Raw genomic sequence first — 25502 nt, 5'->3', positions numbered from 1 at the left:
AACTTTTAATATTAATATTACATTTAATGATACAACAGTACAACAGCTGAATACAGCCAGTGCTACCAACGTATTTCGTGCGCATACAACCTTGTCTGCATGTTACGCGCTCACTATTTCATGCCTTCACGTTGCAAATCTGGAGTGAGACAAAGTAATTAGAGTTAGACAATGTTAACATTGTCTCACTGATGAGCGAATTGGCCACTTTGCTTTCTCAAATCAGTGAGAGAACATGTACATTGTTAGGTAACTGTAGGAAAAGTATAATTATGCAACAATAAGCAGCTTTCTGTACTATAAACAGTAAGAGGAAGCCAACTTTGTCAGGTGACTTTAGGAAAACGATAAATCTCACACTCTTTCAAATTAGTAAGGGCGAAGGGCAAAGAGGTAAATGAAACAGTAGTAACAAAATAACAAAGATAACATGATCGTGTGTACCATTATTTATATTTGAAATAAAACCTTGTACAAAAGTTTGTTATTTGAATAATGGATACAAACAGCAAATAATGGATAGATCAGTTCTTCAAGTAGGTATATACCATTAAAAATAAAACTATTTACATTTCATAATTACTCAAAATAATGCATAAAATACAATGTGGCTGGTTTTATAAAGTATTAGTAATTCTCAACAATACGCAAGTTACAGTTGCTTAAAACAATCAAACAATATGGAAGGTTGTAAATGTAGTCAATAAAATGCAATAAATCAATTAAATTTAGATTTTACCATGCATATACAATGCACGCAGGTCATTAACCAAAAAACAAAAAAAAAACACTTATTGAATGCTGAATTCCAACCACTTATAAATAAATAGTAAAAAAGGTTAAATACAATTTCAAACATAGTATATACAATTTTATTTAGTGAATTTTACTTGAATACTTAGGTAAACATACAACTTGCATACATCTTACCTGCCACCCAGATAATCACAGAGAAGTAAGCTACAGAAGAGACATAATGTCAGTGTCCTACTCTATTCTCCTAACCCCTCCGCCATCATGTTTTGTACTAAACCGCTCATGGTGGAGGAAGACCCTGTGCTCTGTGAGGTAGGAAAGTCCACACAGCGCTTGCCGCTTGCACTAGAGGTGGGCGTTATTTAACATAATACGGGAGCACCACCTATCCAAATATATTACTGAAGGATATCGTATTATTTTAGTATTGTCATCTGAACTGTTTAACCAAGCAAACGATCATGTCTTCCATTAACAGAGAACATAAATTAAATAGTACTTTGGTAATAAATTTTTGAGGATAGGCCTATAATTACTTTTTTATTTAGTTTGAACTATTGGACCAAGCAAGTGAAATAAGGTTGGTCATATATCTTCCTATTAATGGCGAGCATTGCAAAATAATATAGTAGCCTACCTTGATAATACAGTTAGTTTTTTACCTACGGCCGTTTTTAAGTAGGCTTAGCCGTTTCAGTTCAGATCCTAGAATTAAAAAGTTTCATATAACAGCATTGTTTACTTACATAACAGCATAGTTTTACTTAACAACATGGGTAACAGACCAATGAGGATTAAGGATTGAGAGAGAAGTAAATTGTAATGCTTCAAACTTAATCAGCTGTTTACCAATTTAATTGTTAACGATAGGTGCAATTAGTAATTGGTAGGCCTACAATGAGTCGTTGCATCAATGTCAATGGCAATGAGAGGTTATAAACGAAAACATAACCTCTCCTGGAAGTGTTGAATAGTGATTATTAGTAATTAAAAACTGGTCGTAACTAAAGTAGTGTACCCAACTAGCGTAAATAGTGTTAACAACCTTTGTAGAAGTTTTTAAGGCACCCCACTTTTTTAAGGCTCGTAGTGTCGTACCTGAAATTTTCTACTTGTGTCGTTAACACTATCTTTACATGATTGTAGCATAAACCACTATTACATTGTCAGAGAACTGCTAAAACGAGCGAGTGAAAAAATTAACCTATTACCAAAAAGGGGGGTATTTCCACAGAGAACCTATTACCTAACACACATAACCTATCAACTAAGCCTACTATCACATAAAAATGTGTAGTTTAATAAAAATATCAATGAAAATAGTTAAATTGATATGAAATAGTGAATTTAAATACAGTAGGTTTTCTTTTATGGGTCTATATTTTGGTAGAGTAACAACGGATCATTTTTACAGCGATTTGCTGTTGGTTTGGATAGGTTCGTTTCGTTTAGTTTATCAAACTAGTGAAAAAAGAGGATGGTACCAATGCAAATTGACGTCTTTATAAATTTATCTCTTTAACAAAATATTGCACATTAAATATAAACTTTTGTTTTATAATTGTTGCCTTCATACGCTAAGCCAAACTGAACTAAACTCACCAAACCGCCACAGCACAGTGTGTAGAAACTAAAACGTCTTGAAAAATATACAATCGGTAATCAAATTGCATGAAAACTATATCCAATACAATATAGGCCTAACTATTGAACTAATAGTAATATATCATCCAATTTTATATCTCAGGTTCTCTGCGAAACTGTACCCCTGAAGAGCTAAGGAGACTTCCTGACTATTGTTGCAAAGTAACAGTAATTCCCTTTGCTCACAACAAGTATATTGTCCTGTGAGCTATAAGCACAGGGTCATCTTATAAGAATCCTCTGTACCTTACTTCTCTGTGACACCATGTATAAATAGTTGAAGGTAACACAAAACTGAGAGTGGTGATGCTGCAGACTAGTCGTCCGGTATTCCTGTATGGATGAACATGTGGGTACTAAACTCAATGACACTTGCTGTGGCAAAGTCACATTCACCACACATGTATTGTTCCTCGTCTGAGTTGACACCTCCCTTACTAACTTTGGTATTCTTAGTTAATTTAGAATGTTTTCTTAGAGTCGCTTCTTCTTTGCTGTCCAGTTCCTCTTTCTTCTTACTAGTGAATTGTGTGTGAACTAATTTGTGCCTCGATAGGCCCCCTTGGTTCGTAGAGCGCATTTTACAAATATCACAACCAAAAGGCTTGTCCCAAAATACATCGTGCCCATTTTTCAAATGCTGACGTTGAGCAGCCACTGGGAATGTTTCAATATTACACTGTAAGCATTTAACAATCACTTTCGGGAAATACTTTCTCAATCCAGCTGAGTTTTGTTTTAGAAAGTTGCCACTATTGCTTAGAGGGGTACATGAGGTTTTGATGTGTTCTTGAGCTTCTTTCGTTATTGCGTGTTTCCATTTCAGGTGGTGTTCATAAGATTTCTTAGTTTTAAAACGACAAGCACAAATCTTGCAAGGAAATGGTTTTTGCCAAAATCCTGAGTGGCCGAATTTCAGATGTTGCTTCTGGGCAGGATGGGATAGTTTTTTTAGGTCGCAGGATTTGCACTTTATAGGTAAATTTGATGTTGATTGTTCAGATTTACTCTTTTTTGGTTTAAGCATGATTACTTCTGCGTCTAAAGCTCCAATCTGCTCTGACTGCACAGGGCCATCTGTAGCACTTACACTTTGATTTGAAACATGCAAAACTTTATTATTATTCCCTGTTGGTCTTGCGTTGCTTTCCTGTTTTGGTTTTTGTGAAGTTTTTGGACGGTTTGTCTTAACTGTAACTGACGGTTTCACCAAAATCCTTCGGATTGTATTATTTCTGACCCCTCCTTGTCTACGGTGTACCTTTAAAATGTGAAAGGCAACACTTCTGCGACATTTACTTTTAAAGTCTCCACAAAGAGTACAACAATACAATGGAATGAGACCATTCACACCAACTTGTATAGATCTCTCAACCGGACGGTTCTTGGCTGTTTTTGTAGCCAAATATTTGGATTTTAATCCTTTCAAAGTTAAACTGGGCTTTGAAACTTTGCTATTTGATTCTTCATTGTTTTTGGAAGAACCAGAATCATTGGTGAAGTGCACTGCCATGTGCCCCCTCAAACTGTCTATTTCGTTGGTTTTGAAAGAGCAAAAACAGCAAGAGTGAACAATTTCTGAATTATTTGTAAATGTGGAATCATCAGTTTTTGAGAGATTCATTTCGGTTTCTGAAGTACGGTGATTCATGAGATTCTGAACGTCATCATTCAAGTGTGAAGGATATTCATTTTTTTCATTTGTATGTATGTTCTCAAGGTGGTTTTTTAACCTATGAAACTCCTTAGTTTTGTAGTCACACAGTGGACAGCATTTAAAAGTGTGACTTCTCATGTGCTTTGCGAATATTAGACGCTTTTTACTTGAAAACTTGCATTCATTGCACAAATAAATAACAGCACAAGCAGCATGATTCTGCATATGTTTCAGATAATGTATTAAATATCTGAACTCAGTCTTGCACACATTACATGTAAACTTTCGTCTTGGATGACTACTTCTTAAATGTTGGACAAAATCAGTAGACTGTGCACATTTGAAATTGCATTTGTGACACCTGAACTCTTCAGTCCTGATACTTGTATCACTCTCTCTTTGCGCCAGTTGATGATGATCATGCATGTTCTTGACAGGTTCCTTCAAAGCTGCAGTGTCTTCCCAGGTCAGGTCTGTGTTCACGTCGGACTTCAATTTACCACAAGACTGGTCAACACCACTATCCACACTGATCCTAAAGCTTCTCTCAACCTTTTTTCTTTCAACGCTGTTTACTTCCTCCTGCTCTATACCTGATTTGTCATACTTTTGATTATCATTGGAATGATTTCTGTCTCTATAATGTCTCTGTACATGCCTTTTAAAGACTAATTTAAAATGAGTGATAAAAGAACATTCATTACAGGAATATTTAGCTCTGGAAAAATTGTGGCGGTGACCTTTGGATATGTGCAATTCAAAGGCACTAAAATCTTCTGAATTGACTTTACAGGCAAAGCAATACAGGTCGTCTTTGACATGCTTGACCATGTGTCTTCCAAGATTAGAAGGGGAATAAGAGGTAAGTGGACAAGAACTACACTTAAGTAATGACTTTCCATGAGTTTTCCTCATATGCTCACAATAATCTAAATAAGAAAATGACACAAACAAATTATTGCAGCAACTGAAAGGCTTGTGCTGAAGATGATACTTCTTATGTATCTGAAGATTTTTTAAATGTATAAATGTATAATCACAACCATTACAACAATATTTCCCATCTTTCTGTATGATCTGTTCTTCAAACTTCTTTATAGCAGTCTTAGTTTCTATGGTATCACTTGAATTTGTACTAGAATGTGTTTCATGAAGTACAATTCTGGCATCACAAGGAATAGTAGCCTGGTTCGTCTCTTCTTCTTCTTCAGATGAGGTTAATGCAGATTTTTTGCTTCTTAAAGAATTTGCTACACTTTTATTTTCAACCTGTTTATTTTCTTTTGTTCCTCCATTTTTCATGCTGTTCCTTTTGTGGTGAAACTCTCTCCGGTGTTGTTCAATAGCTTCTGTATCTTCACAATTCATTCTACATGAAGGACAGTATAAATGATAATCATTATTATGCCTGGTAATATGTTCTTTGATATAATGAAGATCCTGTGAAGAATAGTCACATATATTGCATGAGAACACTTTCTCCAGATGTTTGTGGGCTGATACTGTGTGTTGACTTAGCTCATTCAGAGTAAGAAAGTTAAGTTGGCAAATATGACAAATAAACCCTTTTACTTCATGTAGATTTAGGTGATTACATAAATTTTCCCGGTTTTGGAATTTGAATAAACAAATCCCACACCTATAAAAACCATTAATTTTCTTACATGGTTGCAGGGAGAAATTTAAAGATTTGCTGTGCCGTTTGGTAGCGCAATAGTTCAAATGTTCTTCGTGAAACAAGGGATCTGTGCATTTATGGTTACATTTAAAACACGTGTAGATTTTCAGAACAATATGGTCTTTGTCCATGGTATCATCTTTTCTATCTTCTCCACCCTCTTGCAGGGAATCCAGTGATAGCTCCTTCTTTTGATTCTTTTGGAAACACTGAGGAAGAGGCAACCTCGGGCCAATGCTTACAATAGCTGGTCTAATAGAAGAAACTGAAAAAAAGAGATAAGTAATTATCAAACACTGAGAAATTGTTATATACATGTAAAAGGAATGTAATCACTGAACTTCAGTATGCAACCAAGATGATAATGGATGGAAGTGGGGTGTTATTAAGGAATTGTACGAGGCGTTTAAAAAAATTATTAAACCTAACTTTTACAAATTGTTTATTTGTGTCAAGTTTGTTATGAAAGACAAGGATATATTTATTTTTATTTTTTGTCCATCTACGTCAACGGAATCAATGTTTTATAAGATTTTAAAAAACATTCGCCTATTGGGTCTGATAATCATTGGAATGTCCAATCGAAATCGATCACCACTTACCATCTTTTATACATATTTACCGTCTTCTGAGTTAACAGTATATAAGCGTAAATATATGTGTTATTAGACGTTTCTTTTATTTACTTTCCGTTTTAAAAAGCAACGGATCTAAACCTGATCTTCTTACTACATGATGCCAATCTTTTGTTAGCTTAATTAATTAAGAGCTGGTCGTAGACCATTGTTTAATTAAGTGTATGCTTATGTTATGAGAGGAATGTTTATGTTAAAATAAAGCACTTTATTCATTCATTCATTCATAATTAAGAGCTGGATTATCACTATGTAAGGAGATTTAAAGCTCTTGTACCCCTTAGTAAGCTCATGGTACTGATGAAAAATATGAAAACATCATTAACTAAAATAATAAGCTAATGAAAAATGAAAAATACATCATTGTTCGTTATGGGAGAGCTACTATTTACTGAAATGTATTTTACATATTGTTGAACTTTTAATAGTTGTCTTATATTTTTCCATTGTAGATTGTACAAGATTTAGTGTTAGCTGTTTGTGTACAAAGAAGTAATTTCATGTGCGTCCCACTGTCAACTATAACAGTTTATTATTGGAGACTTTATAACATTTTTTGCTTGTGTGCCTTTGATAAAGAGGTCTACCCAATTGCCAGTTGACACATATGCAGAAGTATTTAAAAGTGATTCAATCAGCCCTACTTAAAAACCCCCTTTACAGAACAAATATTAAATACAAATATTATTTTATAGCATATACTGTATAGTTAATTTATATTAATTTGTTTTGAGAATTTTATAACTGACTTACTGGTACTTATAATGTGACAAATTATACATATAGCAAATACAATTTTATTTATATAAAAAATGACAAGTTAACTTTTAGGATTATAATAGCATTAGAAAAAAATTGTGTGGTATAATAAAGTAAAACCTCACCAAATCGAAAATTCTTACAACTCAAATTTAAAAATACAACTCGACATTCAACAGCACTATTGCACTATAGTGTTTGACTTTTCAAGTTTGAATTGTTGAATATTTACATTTCTTTAAAGATTGTTTACTTCATATATAAAAATGCTCATGTAAGTAATAAATTAATTTGTAATAAGTCTTTTATGTTTTCACTTATTAAAACTTAAACCCATTAAACATTTCAATGTTTGGTATAACTTGACAACCTCTGGGTCCACAAACTGTCAAGTTAGCAAGGTTTTAATGTAGCAAGTAATTTCTGATAACCTAGAAAATGAAAATCACACAGTACTAGGTTTAGCCCCCAACCATTGGTCGCTGGATGGATCGTCGTAAACAATAGCAGGTGCATTTCTGTTTGGGGTTTGGTTAACCATATTTCATCAGACTCCATCATTCTGATGTTTTGATATTAACATGATTGTGTCAAGTATAACTAAGGTCCTAATCAAACAAATAGTTATTTGTGTAACTAGTGGGCAAAGTAAGTTTCTCAAGTGCAGCAAAGGCAGTTTGCACTCGCGTTACACAATATATATTTTTCCTAAAGTTACTATAAAGCATATAAATAATTAGTCTTTCAAACACTGTATAACACGTTTTTAAGTTAGGTTAGATCCCCAAAGCAGAATGGTTCCTACGTGTCTGCAACGGCCTGTGAAAACCTCAAAATGTGTCCGCAAGCGCTAAAACTAAAAAGCTAAATAATGACTTATATACCGGTATATATATATATTCACTCTTTAGGGCTACTAGTAATATAGTTAAATAAAATAAGTAAATTTCTATAACTTGTATATCCTACTTTTAAAACAAAAAAACTAAAAAACTATTAAGGGGTAGGCATAATCAGGTTATTTAAATTTACTTTTTTTTAAATACGTATATATATACACATACCTTAACAAGTGTTAACAAGGTCTTCAGAAGTAAAACTTTAAATGTACTATAGTTTCTTTATATAAACACACTAGGGATGGACAAGATTGAAATTTTAGTTCGGGACGGGACGGGATTTTTATTTCCTTCCCGATTTTCGGGACGGGATGGGACAGGATTTTTTTTCTGTGCATCAAAAAAAGTACTGTATTGCAGTTACCAAAAAAGACATACGAAATCAATTTTTACCATTTGTGGCACTGATCTATAAAAACCAAAAAATGGGTAACAATTTACAGGTACCTATAGAAACTTGTGACTCGCGGGTCACGGGGTGATCGTCTGTAGAACTCACGGTCACGGCGCGATCGTCGTCATGACTCGCAGTCACGGCGCGATCGTCGGTATGACTCCGCGGTCACGGGGTTATCGTCGGTATGACTCCACGGTCACGGTGCGATCGTCGTCATGACTCGCGGTCACGGCGCGATCGTCGGTAGGACTCCGCGGTCACGGCGCGATCGTCGGTATGACTCGCGGTCACGGCGCGATCGTCGGTAGGACTCCGCGGTCACGTCGTGATCGTCGGTATGACTCGCCATCATGGCAAGACCGTCAGTATGACTCCGCGGTAACGGCGCGATCGTCGGTAGGACTCCGCGGTCACGGCGCGATCGTCGGTAGGACTCCGCGGTCACGGCGCGATCGTCGGTATGACTCGCGGTCACGGCGTGATCGTCGGTATGACTCGCGGTCACGGCAAAGATCGTCGGTATGACTCGTGGTCACAGCGTGATCGTCGGTAGGACTTCGCGGTCACAGCGTGATCGTCGGTAGGACTTCGCGGTCACGGCGCGATCGTCGTTATGACTCCGCGGTCACAGCCCGATCGTCGTTATGACTCGCAGTCACGGTGCGATCGTCGGTCCAATAATCGCGGCCACGGCGCGATCGTCGTTATGACTCCGTAAATGTGTCCGCAGGCCCGCGTTTCTCGGCGTTTCGTGTCCGCGACAATGTCGCAGCGTCGCTCGTTGTTCTGCTTTGGGGGGTTAGATCCCAACATTAAACAAAATGGGAAATGCTGCACCAGCTGATCGTAGTCGTAGTATCTTTAAGTGTTGCCAAACTATTTCCATACGTACACGGATTACGTTCTTAATAAAAGCACGCTGTTTTGTGTTGTTTAGTTGGAACTGGTGAGGATAAAGTAAAAACTGTGAGACAAAGTAAAAAGTGTGTGCCAATGTAAATGCAGCAATTGGCAGATTTCTGTACTATAATCAGTGTAAGAAGGCCCACTTTGTTGGGTGACTGTAGGAAAAAGTGATTTTTGAACAGTTTTAAACTAGAAAGATCCACTTCAATGTGTTTTTATTAAATACTGTAAAGTGTTGGCTAAGCATCATTTAATAATACTGTAATTAATAATTTTCAAACTATTTGACCAGTAGTGTTGAGCAATTAATAATTCTTAATCAATTAATTAATTAATTTCTTAATTCTTTATGGGGGTTGAATAATTCTTATTTTCAATACCTTTGAAAAAAGTTTGCATGAAAACTCACGAATTGATAATGATTTATTCACTAAAAATATATTGTTAAAGCTATTAATTTTTTATCAACTATTTATTGTTGAAACATATATTTTACAAGCATTTGACTTCCTAATATTCCTAGACTCCCTAAGACCCTTTACACGAGCGTGAAACGCTCGACAAAATTCCGCGACGGCGTCCCGTGCTCGACAGACACCATCGCGTTAAAATTGGTGTGTAGGCGGGAGCTCAGAGTTGACGTCGATGTCGGCGTCAATCCCGCCAGCCATTCTACTTGTAGCGGTATCACCGCGCGCGGCAGATCACTTGACATGATATTGTCCATTCGCGTTAAGTTGCTCCAACATAGTGCCATGTAATTTTCAATCATTAAATGTAGCATTAAATTAGTTTTTCATGATGTTATAAATTTTGTATTCCTTTAGTCAAAAGTATTTTTTTAACTGTAAAAATAATTGGTCAGCTTCAGCTAGTAACTTAAGTAATGTGTTTGACATAAAAGTACATTTAATTTAATTGACATGAATTACAACAGAAATTCATTTGTAATGCCAAACTAAATATATAAAAATCACAATATACCAGCAACAATATACCACAATAACTGTATATGTTCTATACAATTAAAATTGCAATTTTATAGATATAAGCGATAGAGATAAGCGATAAGATAGAGATAAGCGATAAGATAGAGATAAGCGATTTTGTATACACAGAAGTAAGCTATATTTCTAAATAGTGAGAAAAAAATAGAATAATTTGTTCCAAATCAATAGCTTGAGTTTGACAACCCCAGCAATAAAATCGAGCTCCACCGTGTCCATCCCACGTCTACGGGACGGGGATCCCGCCACGTGTAGTTTGCACAAAATTTTGGTGCGTTCACGCGGGAATCCCGTCGCGGTTTTCACGCTCGTGTAGAAAGGGCCTAACCTCAAAATCTATAAGAGACCTCTGTATTTGAGATTTTTGGTAACCGAGGTAGTCTCGGTCCCAATAACCTCGGTTAATTGAGAGTGTATGGACGCCTTCATTTTGATTGTTACCCAGCTCCATTTAGTTGGTGTAATGTAATATGTGTAACAAATAACGTGATATGATTGAAATAAACTTACAAATATCTTTTCCAGTGTCTTTTAAGAGATTTTTTTCAATTTGATCTTTCATATGAGGCTCTGTTGTTTGCCTAAACTTGGCACACTTAGGTCCAGGAAGTCTTGTCCAAAGTTGAGTTCTATTTGAAGGTGTTGTTTTTAAACTTTTATCTTCTTGGACAATGTTTTCAGTTTTATTTGGGTTTTTCATTTTTTCCACTTGTTGTCTGAACTTGGTACATTTAGGTCCAACTTTTGTTGAAAGTTGAGTTCTATTTGAATGTGTTGTTTTTAAACTTTTGTCTTCTTGGAAAATGTTTTCAATTTTATTTGGGTTTTCCATTTTTTCCACTTGTTGTCTGAACTTGGCACATTTAGGACCAACTTTTTTCCTAGGTTGAGTTCTATTTGAAGGTGTTGTTTTTAAACTTGTATCTTCTTGGACAATGTTTTGGGTTTCAATTTTTTCCACTTGTTGTCTGAACTTGGCACATTTTGGACCAAGCTTTACTCTTTGTTCCAATTTTTGTTTTAAATTTTTATTTTCCTGGACAACAGTTTTGTTTTCATTTAAATATTTAAGATCAATCTTAGCTCTACTTTCCAGCTTTGGTTCTGAATTTTTATTTTGAATAGTATGTTCATTTTTATTTTTGTTTTCCACTTCCTTCTCTTCTTTTCTGAACATTGCAGATTTAGGACCAATCTTCACTCTGTTTATCAATTTATCTATAGGTATTGAAACAGAATCGTGAGGATTTCTTTGAACCAGTATTTTACTATTCGGAGTATCGTTGCTAACACATTCTTTTTTAATTTGTTCTTCTGGGAGTATTTTTTGTCTCTCCCCACAACCATACTTTTCTACTGGAAGTCTTGCAGGAACCATTTCAGAAAGCTGAAAATACAAAATAAATATTATTGCTTGGTACGCTATTTTATTAGTTTTAGCTTATAATGATAAAATCAACTTGTAGGCCTAATTAAAATAACTCATTAAAGTAAAGTCACCAAAAAGAGTTGACATCAGCAACCTAACAAACTAGCAATAATAGAAAATTAATAGCAAGTGGAGTTTTCCAGTGATTTGTGGAGGTGCCCGTCTCTTTCACATGAATGGTATCAGATATATCTCAGTGGTTATATAGGATAACTACAGCACCCACCTTTAAAAATTAAAGAGGTTTAGGGATTTTCAGGGACTCGACCTAGCATTAAATAAGCTAATTACGTGTTAAATAAAACCACATACAATTTATAATACCTTGGCAAATTGTCTGTAGTTAAAAGATTTGAAAGTAAAGTATGCTAATAGTATATTTCATGACGTAAAGTGACTCTGTTCGACCTGAGCTCAAGTTTTACGATCGTAGCATAGCTGAGGTCGGAAAAAATACATCACTTTTGCCCGTGTGATGAACTACAATTTTTGTCAATATAAAAACGCTACTTTAGACCTCATTGCTACCTTTAGCAATGCATGTATTAAAAAAGCGGCTATTTTTGCTGCAGTATGACAAAAAATAAATATCTTTGATATAATTTCAAGAAACACAGGTTTTCGCTGTAAAGAGACGTTGGTTTGTTACTAACTACTTTGTTACTGCACAGCAAAGTTTACAACAAATTGAAATTAGTTATCAGCACAACTCCGGTGACATTAGAATGCAGGCCGGGATTGTCAGAAGGTAGCCAGTTCCATCCTGAGAAAAGACAAGAGTTTTTTGATAACTTAAACTTGAACCAAACTGGTCTTAATCATTGGGCTTTTATTAAATTATTCCATCTTAACCCTCCGAGGGTCACGCGTCGAGTTTAAGACGCACAACACACTTTGTGTAGGGTCACGCGTCGAGTTTAAGACGCACAAACATCGTTTACGGCGAAGGCTCTATGACTGACTGAATCGGATTGAACTGGATCGAGTTAGGTATCGTTCTTTCCGTAATATTCTAAGCTTTCTCCAGAGGTCTGTCTCTAAGCGCTATTCATTTTAGTTCCGAAAATATTGTAGCAGACAGCTGACGTGCGTGTATTTGTAAACAGCTAGGTTCCCCCGGACCGATGACTGATGTGTTTTATTACGTTTATCATTGTTTTAGTGTTAAAAATCAAAAGTAGTGATATACGTGGTGCATTATAAGAAGATTTAAGTGGTTTTGAAGTGCTGGTTGATGATCCTGAAGAAGTAGGTAGTGATATTGATGTAAATTATCAGCCAGATTCCTAGCTATGGTTAGGCTATGCATTCTTAGCTAAACGCTATGTACTGAAATCCGTTTTTCGCTCATAACTTATTTATTTGATAACTTACCTCGCTATATGATTATATATTTGTAATCCTCATTAAATTTAGAACAAAGTGGCTATTTTCAAATATTTATAGGCCTATAATTTATACAATTTCATTGAGCGCGAACTTATTTTTTTTTTGAAAATTTTTGAAATTATATTTTTTTTTACCCAAACATTTTTTTTTGAAAAAATGTTCCTTATGTTTTATATATAATATTGAAGCCCATGATTTTCCAAACAAAATGGTATATAGAACATTAGAATTAACATTGTTTTAAGCTTCTCAGATCCGTTTTAATAAAACCTTGCAAAGGGGCCAAAAATAGGTGGACATTAAGGCCTAAACTATGGACACTCGGAGGGTTAAAGATGGTGCTGGTCTTAGTTAGTGACAAAGTTAAAAAAATGCATCTCACACTATCTTTAATTCATCTTTTGGTTCAAATTTGCTCAGTTGCATACCCATGTTAATTTCATTATGTTGACATTTTGGAAGGTTGAGTAGGCCAGACATTGATGCACTGTTATCATCCGTGGCTTGCTTCCTTATCTTTGTGGTTTCCTTGTTATTGGCCCAGTACGTTTGGTGGCATAATAAATCACCAAACACTACAACTATTTGTTTTATGGCTGTGGAAGATGCTACAATGATTTTTTTCCTAACCAAAAACTCAAAACTAAAAACTACAGTATGACAAAACAATACTTTTCCTAAGAGTCCTTTGGAGGCTAGCAGCCATCTTGGATGGTTTCAAACAGTTGCTGCAGAGTGATTTATTGCCAAAAAATATTTGTACAAACAGAAAAGTGATAATTAATAATTTAAAATTCAATATAATTTAAATATCTAGTAAATAGAAATATTCTTTGTAGTTTTCAATTGTTCTCCAAGGGAGACCATGGGCATTGGATGTATCAAATATTTGGTTTGGTCTCTCAAGATTTGTTATATCGGGGTTGGACTAACTATAACCACTTAATGCTGTTTGCTTGCTATACCTCTTGCAACGAAGGTTTAATATCAGCTTCTTCGTGTGGTTCAGTCTTTATATGTCCAGCTGATAGTAATGGGTCATTATAGGCCAATGAAATGACATTGGTTAAAGCCAAGCCATTAGGAGCTTCTATCTCATCTTCCATAGGCTCCTGAAAATATATTTTATGTTGAAATATAAAAAATAACTTACTGAATACAATCTTCAAGAAGAACTGGTAATATTGGAGTGAATATAAATTTGAAATAAAAACTTCACCAATATTTTCAAAATTTGTATTTTCATGAGGCCTTTCACCAGCTATGCTGGCAAAAGGCCTCATGATATAACAAATTTTGAAAATATTGGTGAAGTTTTTATTTCAAATTTGTATTAGGCCTCCTGAATACAGTTTTAAAACATGAAATATATTTTTACTGCTGAACTTGAAGAGTATAACCTCTTACACTCTTTGTCTCTAACACTCTTTGTCTTAACTTCCTAATGCAGTCAGATTATTTTAGCCAGCACTATTTTCTGACTAGAGCTAACTAAATGAAAAAATAATTTTTCATCTAACCTTTTCGTTAGGTACTCAAGATACGGCAATATCTTATAAACATATCCTAAGGAATATGGAAGCAAATTTGAAAAATAAAAATCATTCAACATGACATAGACACAGAAAAAAAACAATTAAGCTTAGTCATAAAACACTACTGAGAGGCAAAGCCATTAATAGACTTGAGAAAATAAATGTCGGATGGTAATTTTCTTTTCAATATTTTCCACAGAATATACCTGTTCTGAGTTGAGTGTGGAGCAGTCCACCCATTCTGGGACAGGAGCTAGGGGATCAGAAATGGCTTCTTCCACTCTGTCTTCAGCCACATTCTCTTCGGCAGGGAAGAAGAAGTGGCAAGCCACTTGAGGAACGGGAGGCTCATCAGGTTCTTCATCTTCGATGATCAAGACGTCGGAATTTGTAGAGGCTCTTCTCCGAGAACTCTGCACTCTGGATACGCTTACTCCCACGTATTCAACATCATCAGACTCTGCGGCACTGTTGAAAAGAATATTACAGAATTAAAACACAAACATAACTCTCTAGTTATGTTAATCTCTATTAACACTTGATTATTGTTAATAGTTACTGAAGACGATAATCATAATTTAATTTTAAAAAGTTTAGCAATCTTAATCAGATTTACAGGTGTTTAGAAAATAAATAATTTTTTTACCATATTTTGATTCGGGTGCCAACAGACTTAGACTTTGTCACTATGATGATTCCACTACAGTAATTAGGTGAAGTGAAAGATCAATAATTAGATATCTGAAACCTATAATCACTGGCAAAAGAATTCTTCTAACAAACAAACAAAATCGTCCAAAGCAAGTTTTAATCTTGCAGATTTTTTTTAAATTTAAATAAATGAGTTTGATTTTTTTAAGGTTTTATTTTAATTATTAGTTTCTAACTTATTTAACTTTTTTTCCAAAAAACAGGTACAGTAGGCTATCTCTAATCTTGCACTGCGCCACTCCGGTAATCTGGAGTCTTTTGACGCGTGAGGTCTTCAGCGATCAAGGCAACATCATGAAAATCAGACATGGTCGTTGTCTTCTCCAACGATATAAACAACTCATGGATCGCTGGCTCAGTGTTGGCCGCGCGGTCGAGCTTCCCCCACCATCTACTGGCAGAAGCCGACGCAGCCCATACATTCACCATTAAAAAACACACTTTTTATTTGCTGCTCTGTTGAAATTTATAGGGATAAAATATTGCAAACGCTTGTCAAACTCTTTTTACTAGTTAAACCTTTTATGTCTGTTTTGTTTCTTGCAGAAAATAGCCCATCTGAATTCTTTAAAACTACAAATTCACTAAACCCGTTTTGTAGATGTTTTTAGACAACTGATATTGCTAGTTCCAATTTGTACATGGTAAAATAATAAGTGATTACAAAGGAGAAATAGAAAGTACAATATTTGTAATTGAAATTCTATTTTATTAATCGAAAAAATAGTACATAAACATTTAGAATAATTTTGCTAAGTTATTGCCGCAGTGGTAACGTTATGTTTGACGTAAACGCGATATTTTTTTCTTTCAATGTTTAATGACAATGTATCTTACAAAATAGGTCATAAAAAAGTATGCCTATCACGTTAATGTCAAGCATAGATTTGCGGTAAAAACTGGACAAATGTAGTAGCGTTTTTAAGAGTTCAAATGTGTTATTTTCTGCAAGAAAAGAAGAAGACATAACGTTTTTAATAGTAAAAAGTGTTTGGCATGCATTAGCAATATTTTATATCTACATATTTAAACAGAGCAGCAGTGCGTTTTACAATGGTGAGTGTATGGGCTGCGTCGGCTACTGCCAGTAGATGGTGGGAGGAGCTAGACCGAAAACAGCGCCCGCAGTACTACTGAGAGCGCAATCCAGTAGTTTTTACATCGTTGGTCTTCCCCGATCGCGGCAAAAATCTGATCAACTGCAGTGGCTGTGTAAACATCATTATTCATTCCCGCGGTAACGGAAACGTCATCGTTGTCTTGCGCTATCCCGGCAAAATCCTTAACATCTCCCATGGTCGTTTAGACATTATCATCGCCTCCTGAGGTCACAGAAACGTCACTGTCGTCTTGCACGATAGCGGCAAAATTCTTATAATCTCCCGCAGCCGTGTAGACATTATCGTCTCTAACGATTACGGAAACGTCATTGTCGTCATGCCCGATCGCGGCAATAGCAGTTTCCAATTGAGCGATCTTCGTGGACGTGTTTTAAGTGCATTTTAAGTGTTCTTATTGATAACATTCCAGTAATCCGGCATTCTCACTAATTCGCCGGTATAACGGACCTATATCTGCCGGATTACTTAGAGTCTACTGTATTCCACTCTATGGATTATAAATTGTTCAGCAATGTTTGTTTCAATCCAAGTTAGTCCAAAGGTCAAACCAAGTTTCTATTATTATAATCTATGAAATCAAAACTAAGATAAAAAAAACAAGTAAAATGTGTCTATAGGCCTACAGATTGATAAGAGATTTTGGCTACATCATATTTCTGTTCGACTAAATATTTATATTCAGCGTAGGTAAAATTTGAAAAGTAGGTTTCAAAAATAGCAATTAACACTGAATAAATATCAGTAATAACAATAAATAGTAAAATACACACTCTAAAATGCCTAGAATCATTGCTAGAATCTTATATTCTATCTTAAAAAAAACTTGCCTGTCCGTATCTTCTGCCAAATTTATTATTTCTTTTTCTCCATTCATAGTTAACTTCAAGTCTGAAAATTAAATAGCATGGCTAATTTATTTATAATACAGTTATCACAGTTAAAAAAAAATAACTTAGATTCTACACTCATGTTATAGGTGTATAACCCCGTGGATCAGAACCCCATAGAACATCCATGAGGTCAATTTGATAGATATTACTTTGCAGGAAATTGAAATCAAACATTAGTCATTATACTAGGCTATATTGCTACAATCTCTAAGTTAATGGGTCAATCCATTATGATTCATACAATAAACAAATTTTTTGTTGCTCAACATTTTTAATTTTGGCTAAACTTTCATAAAAAGTTAACTCGATACTGTAGATAAATATATATGATATTTATGGTTTAAGATATTGATAAATAGAAATGCCATGCAAGTATTAAAAAAAATTTTTCCCATCAGAATTTCTTTTTGCGGCCATCTTTGTTTGTGTGAAACCTGCGTTTTTGACAGAATATAGGCCTAATTAAATTTCATTTTGTAGCCCCTGAACTGCGTAGTATAGGCCTAGACTAAACTATTAAATACCTCGTCTTGCAGTTCAAATACAGTAGGCCTATAGTGTTTGAAGTCCACTATAGGCTATATATATATATATATATATATATATATATATATATATATATGTTTTGCCAAAATATGGCATTCTCAAGTGGTCTCAGTCAGTGCCGTTATTCGGGTTGTGTGTTGTAGGGCTACATGTTTAAATGATTATTCGTTGATTTATGTTGCGTGTCACAAAGTAAATATCCTTGAATTTGAAATAACATGTTGAGGAGTCCAATTTGGATCAAATGTTTTCGTAGGCCTAATAAAACAAAAGATGCTGTCTCATTTTGACTAGTGTCAAATCACATTTCAAATTCCTTACGGTGCTTATTAAATTTGCTAACCTAATAGTAAAAGTAAATTTGTAGAACGTGTGGGATGACTCAGCGATTTTATTAATTATTTAATATTTGGCTTGATATTAATTATTTAAATGTAAGGCCACTTAGGGATCTCTCCAAAAAACATTCATTGTATTTTTGGATTCAGCAGTGAAAAAAACTTAAAGTAGGCTACCGGTACTAAGACATCTAGGCCTATCCTAAATTACATTTTTACCCTATGTGGACATAAGGCTACGGAAAAATTACCAACATCTTAACCTAAGCCGTTGTTTTAACTTTTGCCCAAGCTGTTAAGTAAGGTATAAACCAACGTCTTAGAAGCCAATGTTTAGTAAGTTTTAGGCCTAAAAGTTAACATAACTTAGGCTTGAATTGGCATTACTGAGGCGAGAGTAGTCCAAATGAACCTTGACTTAAGTTACCCTAGTTAAGTTAACTTCTCCTTTAGGATTTAAAAAGTCTAAGTTATATGTGGGCTAAACCAACTCTGTTATCAGTAGGGTAGCCTAAGTTACACTTAATTTATAGTAAACATATAGGGGGTTGACTTCCGTATCTGTTGACAAAATTAACCAAATTAACATATCAATCAATATTTGTTATTTGGTTGTTTCATTATAAGAGGATGCACTTATGTCCTACATTTAACTCACATTTGCAGTTTGGTTAAGGCTAGGTTTAGTTTAGAACAGTTTAGTAGGCCTAATTTCATAATCAGCTGGTAGGCCTAGTTTGTGGTCATAGTATAATGTAGCCTATAAGTAAGTTAGTAAATGTAGGACGTACAGGCCTAAACTAAAACGCAACGATTCGATATATCGTTTGGTTAGTTACGTTAACCTAACCAACCAAAGAGTAACTTAACCCTAGCAGTGGCCAATGTTAGAAGTGGGGAATGGCCAACCCATTTTGGCGATTTTGCAGACCTTTTTTAAAAATCTGTCAAAATTACAAATATGGACTCAACCTATCAATGTTTATATTCATTTTATTCAGAAAAAGCAGGAGAATCTGAATATATAAATAAAAATTGAATCTGAGTTGGTAACTTTTTTGAAAAATAAAAAAAATCATAAAAAATTCAAAAATTCTGATTGAAATTTCAAAAGTAAAGTCTTGTTATTACTACAGTATAATTTTCAGACCAAAACCATTATATACATTTTGTAGTAAATTCAATTCCCTACATAGAAATGTATAACACATGGGGGAAATATTTTTTTTACAAATGTTACCTATGTAAGAAAATGAAGAAAATTCAAATTTTGTGGCATAAGACGAATTATTAGTAACTCGGAGATAACTCATGTAAGGTAATTAGTGATAATAATATAGTACACATATTCTTGTAGGTTATAAACTACCGTAAGGAATACAAATATATCACATTGTAGGCAGTAAAAAAATTTTGATTACCCGTTTATGATACAAAAAACTAAAAATTTACAGTTTACATAGAAAAAAATTCAAAGACATTTTTGTAAAAAAATTTTGTACAGATTTTTGTAGGCCAAACATATTATAAAAATGTTATAGTACATTCAATTCTCTTTATAGAAATGTATAACACATGGGGAAAATATTTTTATTTACATGTGGGTCAATCCATATCAAGTCATCCAGGGCATGACACCCATGTTCTCAGATTCTAATGATTTTTTTTTTCATGTGTTCCTTTTGCTATTCTAATTATGAATACCAAATTTCATTTTGATATCTTGAATACTTTTTTAGTTATGAATTTTCAAAAATTGCTAAAAAAGAGCGTTTTCTCGTTTCCGCCGATTATTGGGAGTACGAAATTGTTTTTGTAAAAAAATCATTACTCAGTCAGTATTTATCATATCACAATGGGACTTTCACTAAAATGTTCAGAAAATCTTGTAGAATTAAGGAAAAATATGTTTATGGGGGTGGTCATTTTATGTTCCAGTCAGTAATCCATCCAACTTTAATTTTGGTCTAATCTTTAGCAAAAAACACGAAATTTTTAAAAATTGATGAAAATTATAGGCACTATGTAAACCAAAGGTATTTTATCATATTTATATTCCTAAGGACATATACTAACAGGTTCTTAAAGAAAAACACTGGGATTTTCACTGCCTTTTAGTTTGTACCTCAATAAACAGAAAAATAAAATTTTCATAAAAAAGGCAGAGTGCGGACAGTTAAACCTGTACTAAGAATCAATAGCTACTTCAGAAAGTGTTATTAAAAAAATTATCAAGACCCATTTATAATAAAGTAGAATTATAATTTTGAAAGGCAATAAAACTGAAGTTTAAAAGCACTGACCCAAATTGGTAGGCCTACAATGTCAAGCTTAGTACAAAAAAGACGCTTGAAAAAATATGTACAGTATTAAGAAAATATGAAAACTTCTTACCACTAATCCTTAATGGATACAATTTTTGGAGATACTCAATCTGCTTTTTACATGAAGCACTTAATTTTGTACTTGGTTTTTTGTCAACATGTTTTGGCACTGTTTTTCAATTAAATCCATTTCTTTTTTCGGGAAATAATACATGGTTGGGTAGCAGGAAACTATTCAGTTCTGGCAGAGAGGCTGCAATTTTAGGTGGTTATAGTATACGAGTTTCTGAATCTAAAACCGCCCAGACCTTATTATTATTTTAAATTAATTATTTTAAATATGAAGGTGGTGTTGTGACCCATCATTTTAAACTACTTTTTTATGCTGAATTCAATACCGCAATCCGTTTTTCATTGTCATATTTGGTTTTTGAAATATTGACTTTTTAAATCAAAATAATTGTTATATTTTATCAAGAAAGCTTGATAACAAAAAACTTATAAAATAATTGATCACATTTCTAAATGGTGGATCCAAGATGGCGGCTGAAAAAAATACATCCGTCATAACCGAGTGAAAATAGGTCAACAATGAATGGTGGTGTCCACTTATCTTTATCTAGCACTATTTTGAGATTATGACCTTAGTTTGTAAATGCACAATGTAATAATGGACTAAAAATAAATTTATAAAAATTTCTCATTATTTTAGAGTGGATCAACATTTTTTTAAACGAATTGCAGCATCGTATTCAGCGTAAAAGTCTTGTTTGAAACGGTGGGTCACAACCCTACCTTTACATTTGAAAAAATAACTTCGTATCCAATATGGCGGATCCAAAATGGCGGCCAAAAATTTAAACCCAGTCAAAATGAAGCACTTGCTACTATACAATTTCTGACGTGGTTCGGAGTTGATATCTTAAGAAATGTATAAAAAAGTAGGGAGGGGGGAACTCATTTAATTTAAAACTCACCCTGTATAAAACAATTCACAATTATTTTCCTCATATTTTTTTTAGTTTTGAACAGCCGCCATTTTGAAATGACTTGATGAAACTTGACCATTTTCAACCCAGGCCGAGATAATGTATTCAAGCACTTGTGTGCCAAATTTCATGAAAATCGGTTAAGGCATTCGGTCGTTATAGCCAATTCATGGGGACCCAGCATCCTCTTACGGCCGCCATTTTGATGACGTCATTACGGACGACCGAGGTCCTTAAAAATTGGGGTCTGGGTGGTTTTAAGTTCAGAAACTTGTATACTATAACCACCTACAATTGCAGCCTCTCTGCCAGAACTGAAATGTTTTCCTGCTACCCAACCTGACTAAATGTATTATTTCCCGAAAAAAGAAATGGATTTAATTGAAAAACAGTGCCAAAACATGTTGACAAAAAACCAAGTATAAAATTAAGTGCTTCATGTAAAAAGCAGATTGAGTATCTCCAAAAATTGTATTCATTAAGGATTAGTGGTAAGAAGTTTTCATATTTTCTTAATACTGTACATATTTTTCAAGTGTCTTTTTTGTACTAAGCTTGACATTGTAGGGCTACCAATTTGGGTCAGTGCTTTTAAACTTCAGTTTTATTGCCTTTCAAAATTATAATTCTACTTTATTATAAATGGGTCTTGATAATTTTTTTAATAACACTTTCTCAAGTAGCTATTGATTCTTAGTACAGGTTTAACTGTCGGCACTCTGCCTTTTTTATGAAAATTATATTTTTCTGTTTAATGAGTTATAAATTAAAAAGCAGTGAAAATCCCAGTGTTTTTCTTTAAGAACCTGTTAGTATATGTCCTTAGGAATATAAATATGATAAAATACCTTTGGTTTACATAGTGCCTATAATTTTCATAAATTTTTCAAAATTTCGTGTTTTTTGCCAAAGATTAGACCAAAATTAAAGTTGGATGGATTACTGACTGGAACATAAAATGACCACCCCCATAAACATATTTTTCCTTAATTCTACAAGATTTTCTGAACATTTTAGTGAAAGTCCCATTGTGATATGATAAATACTGACTGAGTAATGATTTTTTTACAAAAACAATTTCGTACTCCCAATAATCGGCGGAAACGGGAAAACGCTCTTTTTTAGCAATTTTTGAAAATTCATAACTAAAAAAGTATTCAAGATATCAAAATGAAATTTGGTATTCATAATTAGAATAGCAAAAGGAACACATGAAAAAAAAAATCATTAGAATCTGAGAACATGGGTGTCATTTTCTTTTTTTGCTGGATGATTTGAAATGGATTGACCCATGTGTTATGTAAGAAAATACGAAAAATCGCAAGGTTTGTCACGTAAGACGAATAATTAGTAGACCTAATTCGGAGATAGCTCATGTAAGGTAATTAGTGATAGTAATATAGTACACATATTCTTGTAAGTTATAAACTAAGAAATACAAATATGTCACATTGTAGGCAGTAAAAAATTTTTGATTAGGCCTACTCGTTTATGATACAAAAAAACTAAAGATTTGCCGTTTATGTAAAAAGAAATTCAGATATTAGACTTTCCAGTAGGCTTATATTCATGCATAAAGATTACTGTTAGTCCTAAAACACAAAAAAATTACAAAAAAAAAACACTACATAACTACAAAATCCGAAATTAGAATGATTCCCAAGATATTCGCCGAACAATATTTACTTTCAAAACGTAAGTCAGCTGATCCGCACAAAACAAACAGAGTAACTTGGTCAGATGGCAATTTTCTTTTGTTGCTGATAGAACACAGAAATTATACAGTGATCAGGGCTGCCATTTCTCAACACTAAATTATTCTACGTTTCCTACACTACAAACGGATATTATATTTGAATAGTTATAAATATTCCATTATATATATATTTCGACTTTAGAAATGGTCCTGGCGGGACCATTGGCCATTTGTTAGTTTTTGTAAAATTACGTGTTTTCTAAAAATCATCTGTTCTTTGCTATCAATGTATTGATAAAATAATCTATGCCAAAATATTCAGCAACTCTACTGCTATCTAGTGGTATAACTCGCATCGATATAGGGAAAAAACTAACCTCGCTATGATTTTCTAAACTTTATGTGTTTAGCGGTTACGCAACACTACAAGTAGAAGTAGATTCGCGCAGAAATTTTCATTCAAATTTAAATTGCAATTACGTTGACATATTGACGCTAGAAGGTTCATTTATATAATAAAATGAAAGTTTAGAATGTCATCTTTCGAATGGTAGCCTATATGAACTATCCACTTTAAAGATAATTATCAATTAGTTTTTAGCATTAAAAAATGTTTGGACATAAATGGTCCCGGCGGGACCATGGCCATTCTAAGGGTGCACGGTGAAATGGTCCCGCCAGGACCATTGGCCACTGCTAGGGTTAAGTTAGCTTATATCGAATTAAATAATCGATATACTTAAGTTTATCGATCGATATTTTTATTGTGTTGTTTTTGACAACAGATACGGATGGCTACCCAACCTAGGCCCTAAGTTTATGCCTGAGTTATAGCATAAGCCTAACTCAAACCTAGCCATCAATCAAACTGTGAGGTTAGGTTATACTTAGTAGCCTAGGCCTACCTAGGTTAGAAGCAAGTTTTTTCCTTCAATGTTAAACACATATTCAGCATACTTTTATGATTCCTTATATCAGAGACTGGCTAGAAATAGCACCAATGTAAAGCGATATTAGGCTACATAGGCCTAGCTAGAATCAATTACTTAGGCCTATTAACTGTATAAATCGTAACTCAATCAATGACAAATTTTTATGAGTACATTTCCCAAGGCGATAGACGTTGCGTAAACAATCCGGTAGGACTAGTTGAATGATTCAAATCCAATTTTGAGGTTAACTTTTTGGAAGTGTGGACGGACGCCTGTATTTTACAATAACGCGCACTCTCTCTTGCTCTTCAGCAGCTCAACAACGAGTCAACAAAAACAAAAGTCCCATGCCGATGCCATAGCCATTCGCTTCAACAATCATCGCCTTCATTCACGATCCCCGTACCGTAATCGTAGTCTCGCAATCGGCGACTATTGCAATCGCAACACCCGTTTGATTGCACTTTACATGCGTTGATGCGTTTACTGTACCACCTTCCCTTCCTACTTCCTAGTTCCTTTCTTTCCTTCTTCCTTCACCTTTACATTACACTTCGCCACACTTTCACTTTTCCCCTTTTGACCGTTCCGTTATCAAATTACATACAGACAGATCACAGATGCTACAATTGTTTATTCTATGTTGACTTTTTTAATGAAGACATCGCGGCATACAAGTGCAGCAGAGAAATATGTCCATGAAGCCCCATTCCATAAACATAGCTCATAGCCCCACAGCGTATAAAACTATTAGCGTCTAGTCTAAAATTTACTTGCCCGTAGCCGTGGGGCTTGAAAATATCTATTTTGACATCTTATGAGGTTGACGATATTTCGCTATACGTATCTTATACTCTTATATGAGCGATGTCTGCTTGTTATACATTCTTGCACAAAAATCTAGTTTGTTTATCTTTATCAACTAAACTCCAGGCCACGGCCTTCGATGTGGCAACATCGCAAGTAGGGTTGTAAAAGCTGTTTTGTTTGAAAGGAGCATGGTATTTATGTATTTACGACAGCTTGGTTATTGGACTATGAAAATAATGACTCCACTATAATATGCTAATATAGATTTTCAATTCATATTGTTTAGTTTTCAATTCTATGTTTTATTATCAATATTATAATAAATTTATGTTCATAAATTGAAATTTAAATCAATAAAGTGAGAATTAATATAAGCTTATATGTCACCTGTCTGCCATGTTATCTTATGGGACGTCTGACACTAAACTTAAACTAACAACCCTACTTGTGACGT

At 34.2% G+C, this 25502-nt stretch overlaps 1 protein-coding gene across 1 annotated transcript; it reads right to left on the bottom strand.

Moving 5' to 3' along the window:
- Positions 1-463: 463 nt before the first annotated feature.
- Positions 464-24602, bottom strand: LOC128992158 (zinc finger protein Xfin-like). Its single transcript, XM_054415599.1, has 6 exons — positions 24212-24602; positions 17351-17411; positions 14898-15159; positions 14122-14268; positions 10849-11725; positions 464-6000 (listed from the first exon to the last, which is right to left on the bottom strand). Exons 2-6 carry the CDS (start codon positions 17395-17397, stop codon positions 2717-2719), a joined length of 4617 nt encoding a protein of 1538 aa, XP_054271574.1. The 5' UTR covers positions 17398-17411; positions 24212-24602; the 3' UTR covers positions 464-2716.
- Between the last annotated feature and the right edge of the window lie 900 nt (positions 24603-25502).

The sequence above is a fragment of the Macrosteles quadrilineatus genome, unplaced genomic scaffold (assembly GCF_028750875.1).
Source record: "Macrosteles quadrilineatus isolate MER2022 unplaced genomic scaffold, UCM_ALF_1.0 Scaffold_4__1_contigs__length_99947679, whole genome shotgun sequence".
NCBI classification, from domain to species: domain Eukaryota; kingdom Metazoa; phylum Arthropoda; class Insecta; order Hemiptera; family Cicadellidae; genus Macrosteles; species Macrosteles quadrilineatus.
This window is presented reverse-complemented; position numbering and strand designations above follow the sequence as displayed.

What these genes read in the sequence shown, in the direction of transcription:
- LOC128992158 (XM_054415599.1), bottom strand. Translation starts at nt 17,397, where the DNA reads ATGAATGGAGAAAAAGAAATAATAAATTTGGCAGAAGATACGGACAG. An exon ending in CCACACTCAACTCAGAACAG is followed by an intron (nt 14,269 to 14,897) that starts GTATATTCTGTG and finishes ATATATTTTCAG; the next exon opens with GAGCCTATGGAAGATGAGAT. An exon ending in AGACACTGGAAAAGATATTT is followed by an intron (nt 6,001 to 10,848) that starts GTAAGTTTATTT and finishes TCTTTTTTTCAG; the next exon opens with TTTCTTCTATTAGACCAGCT.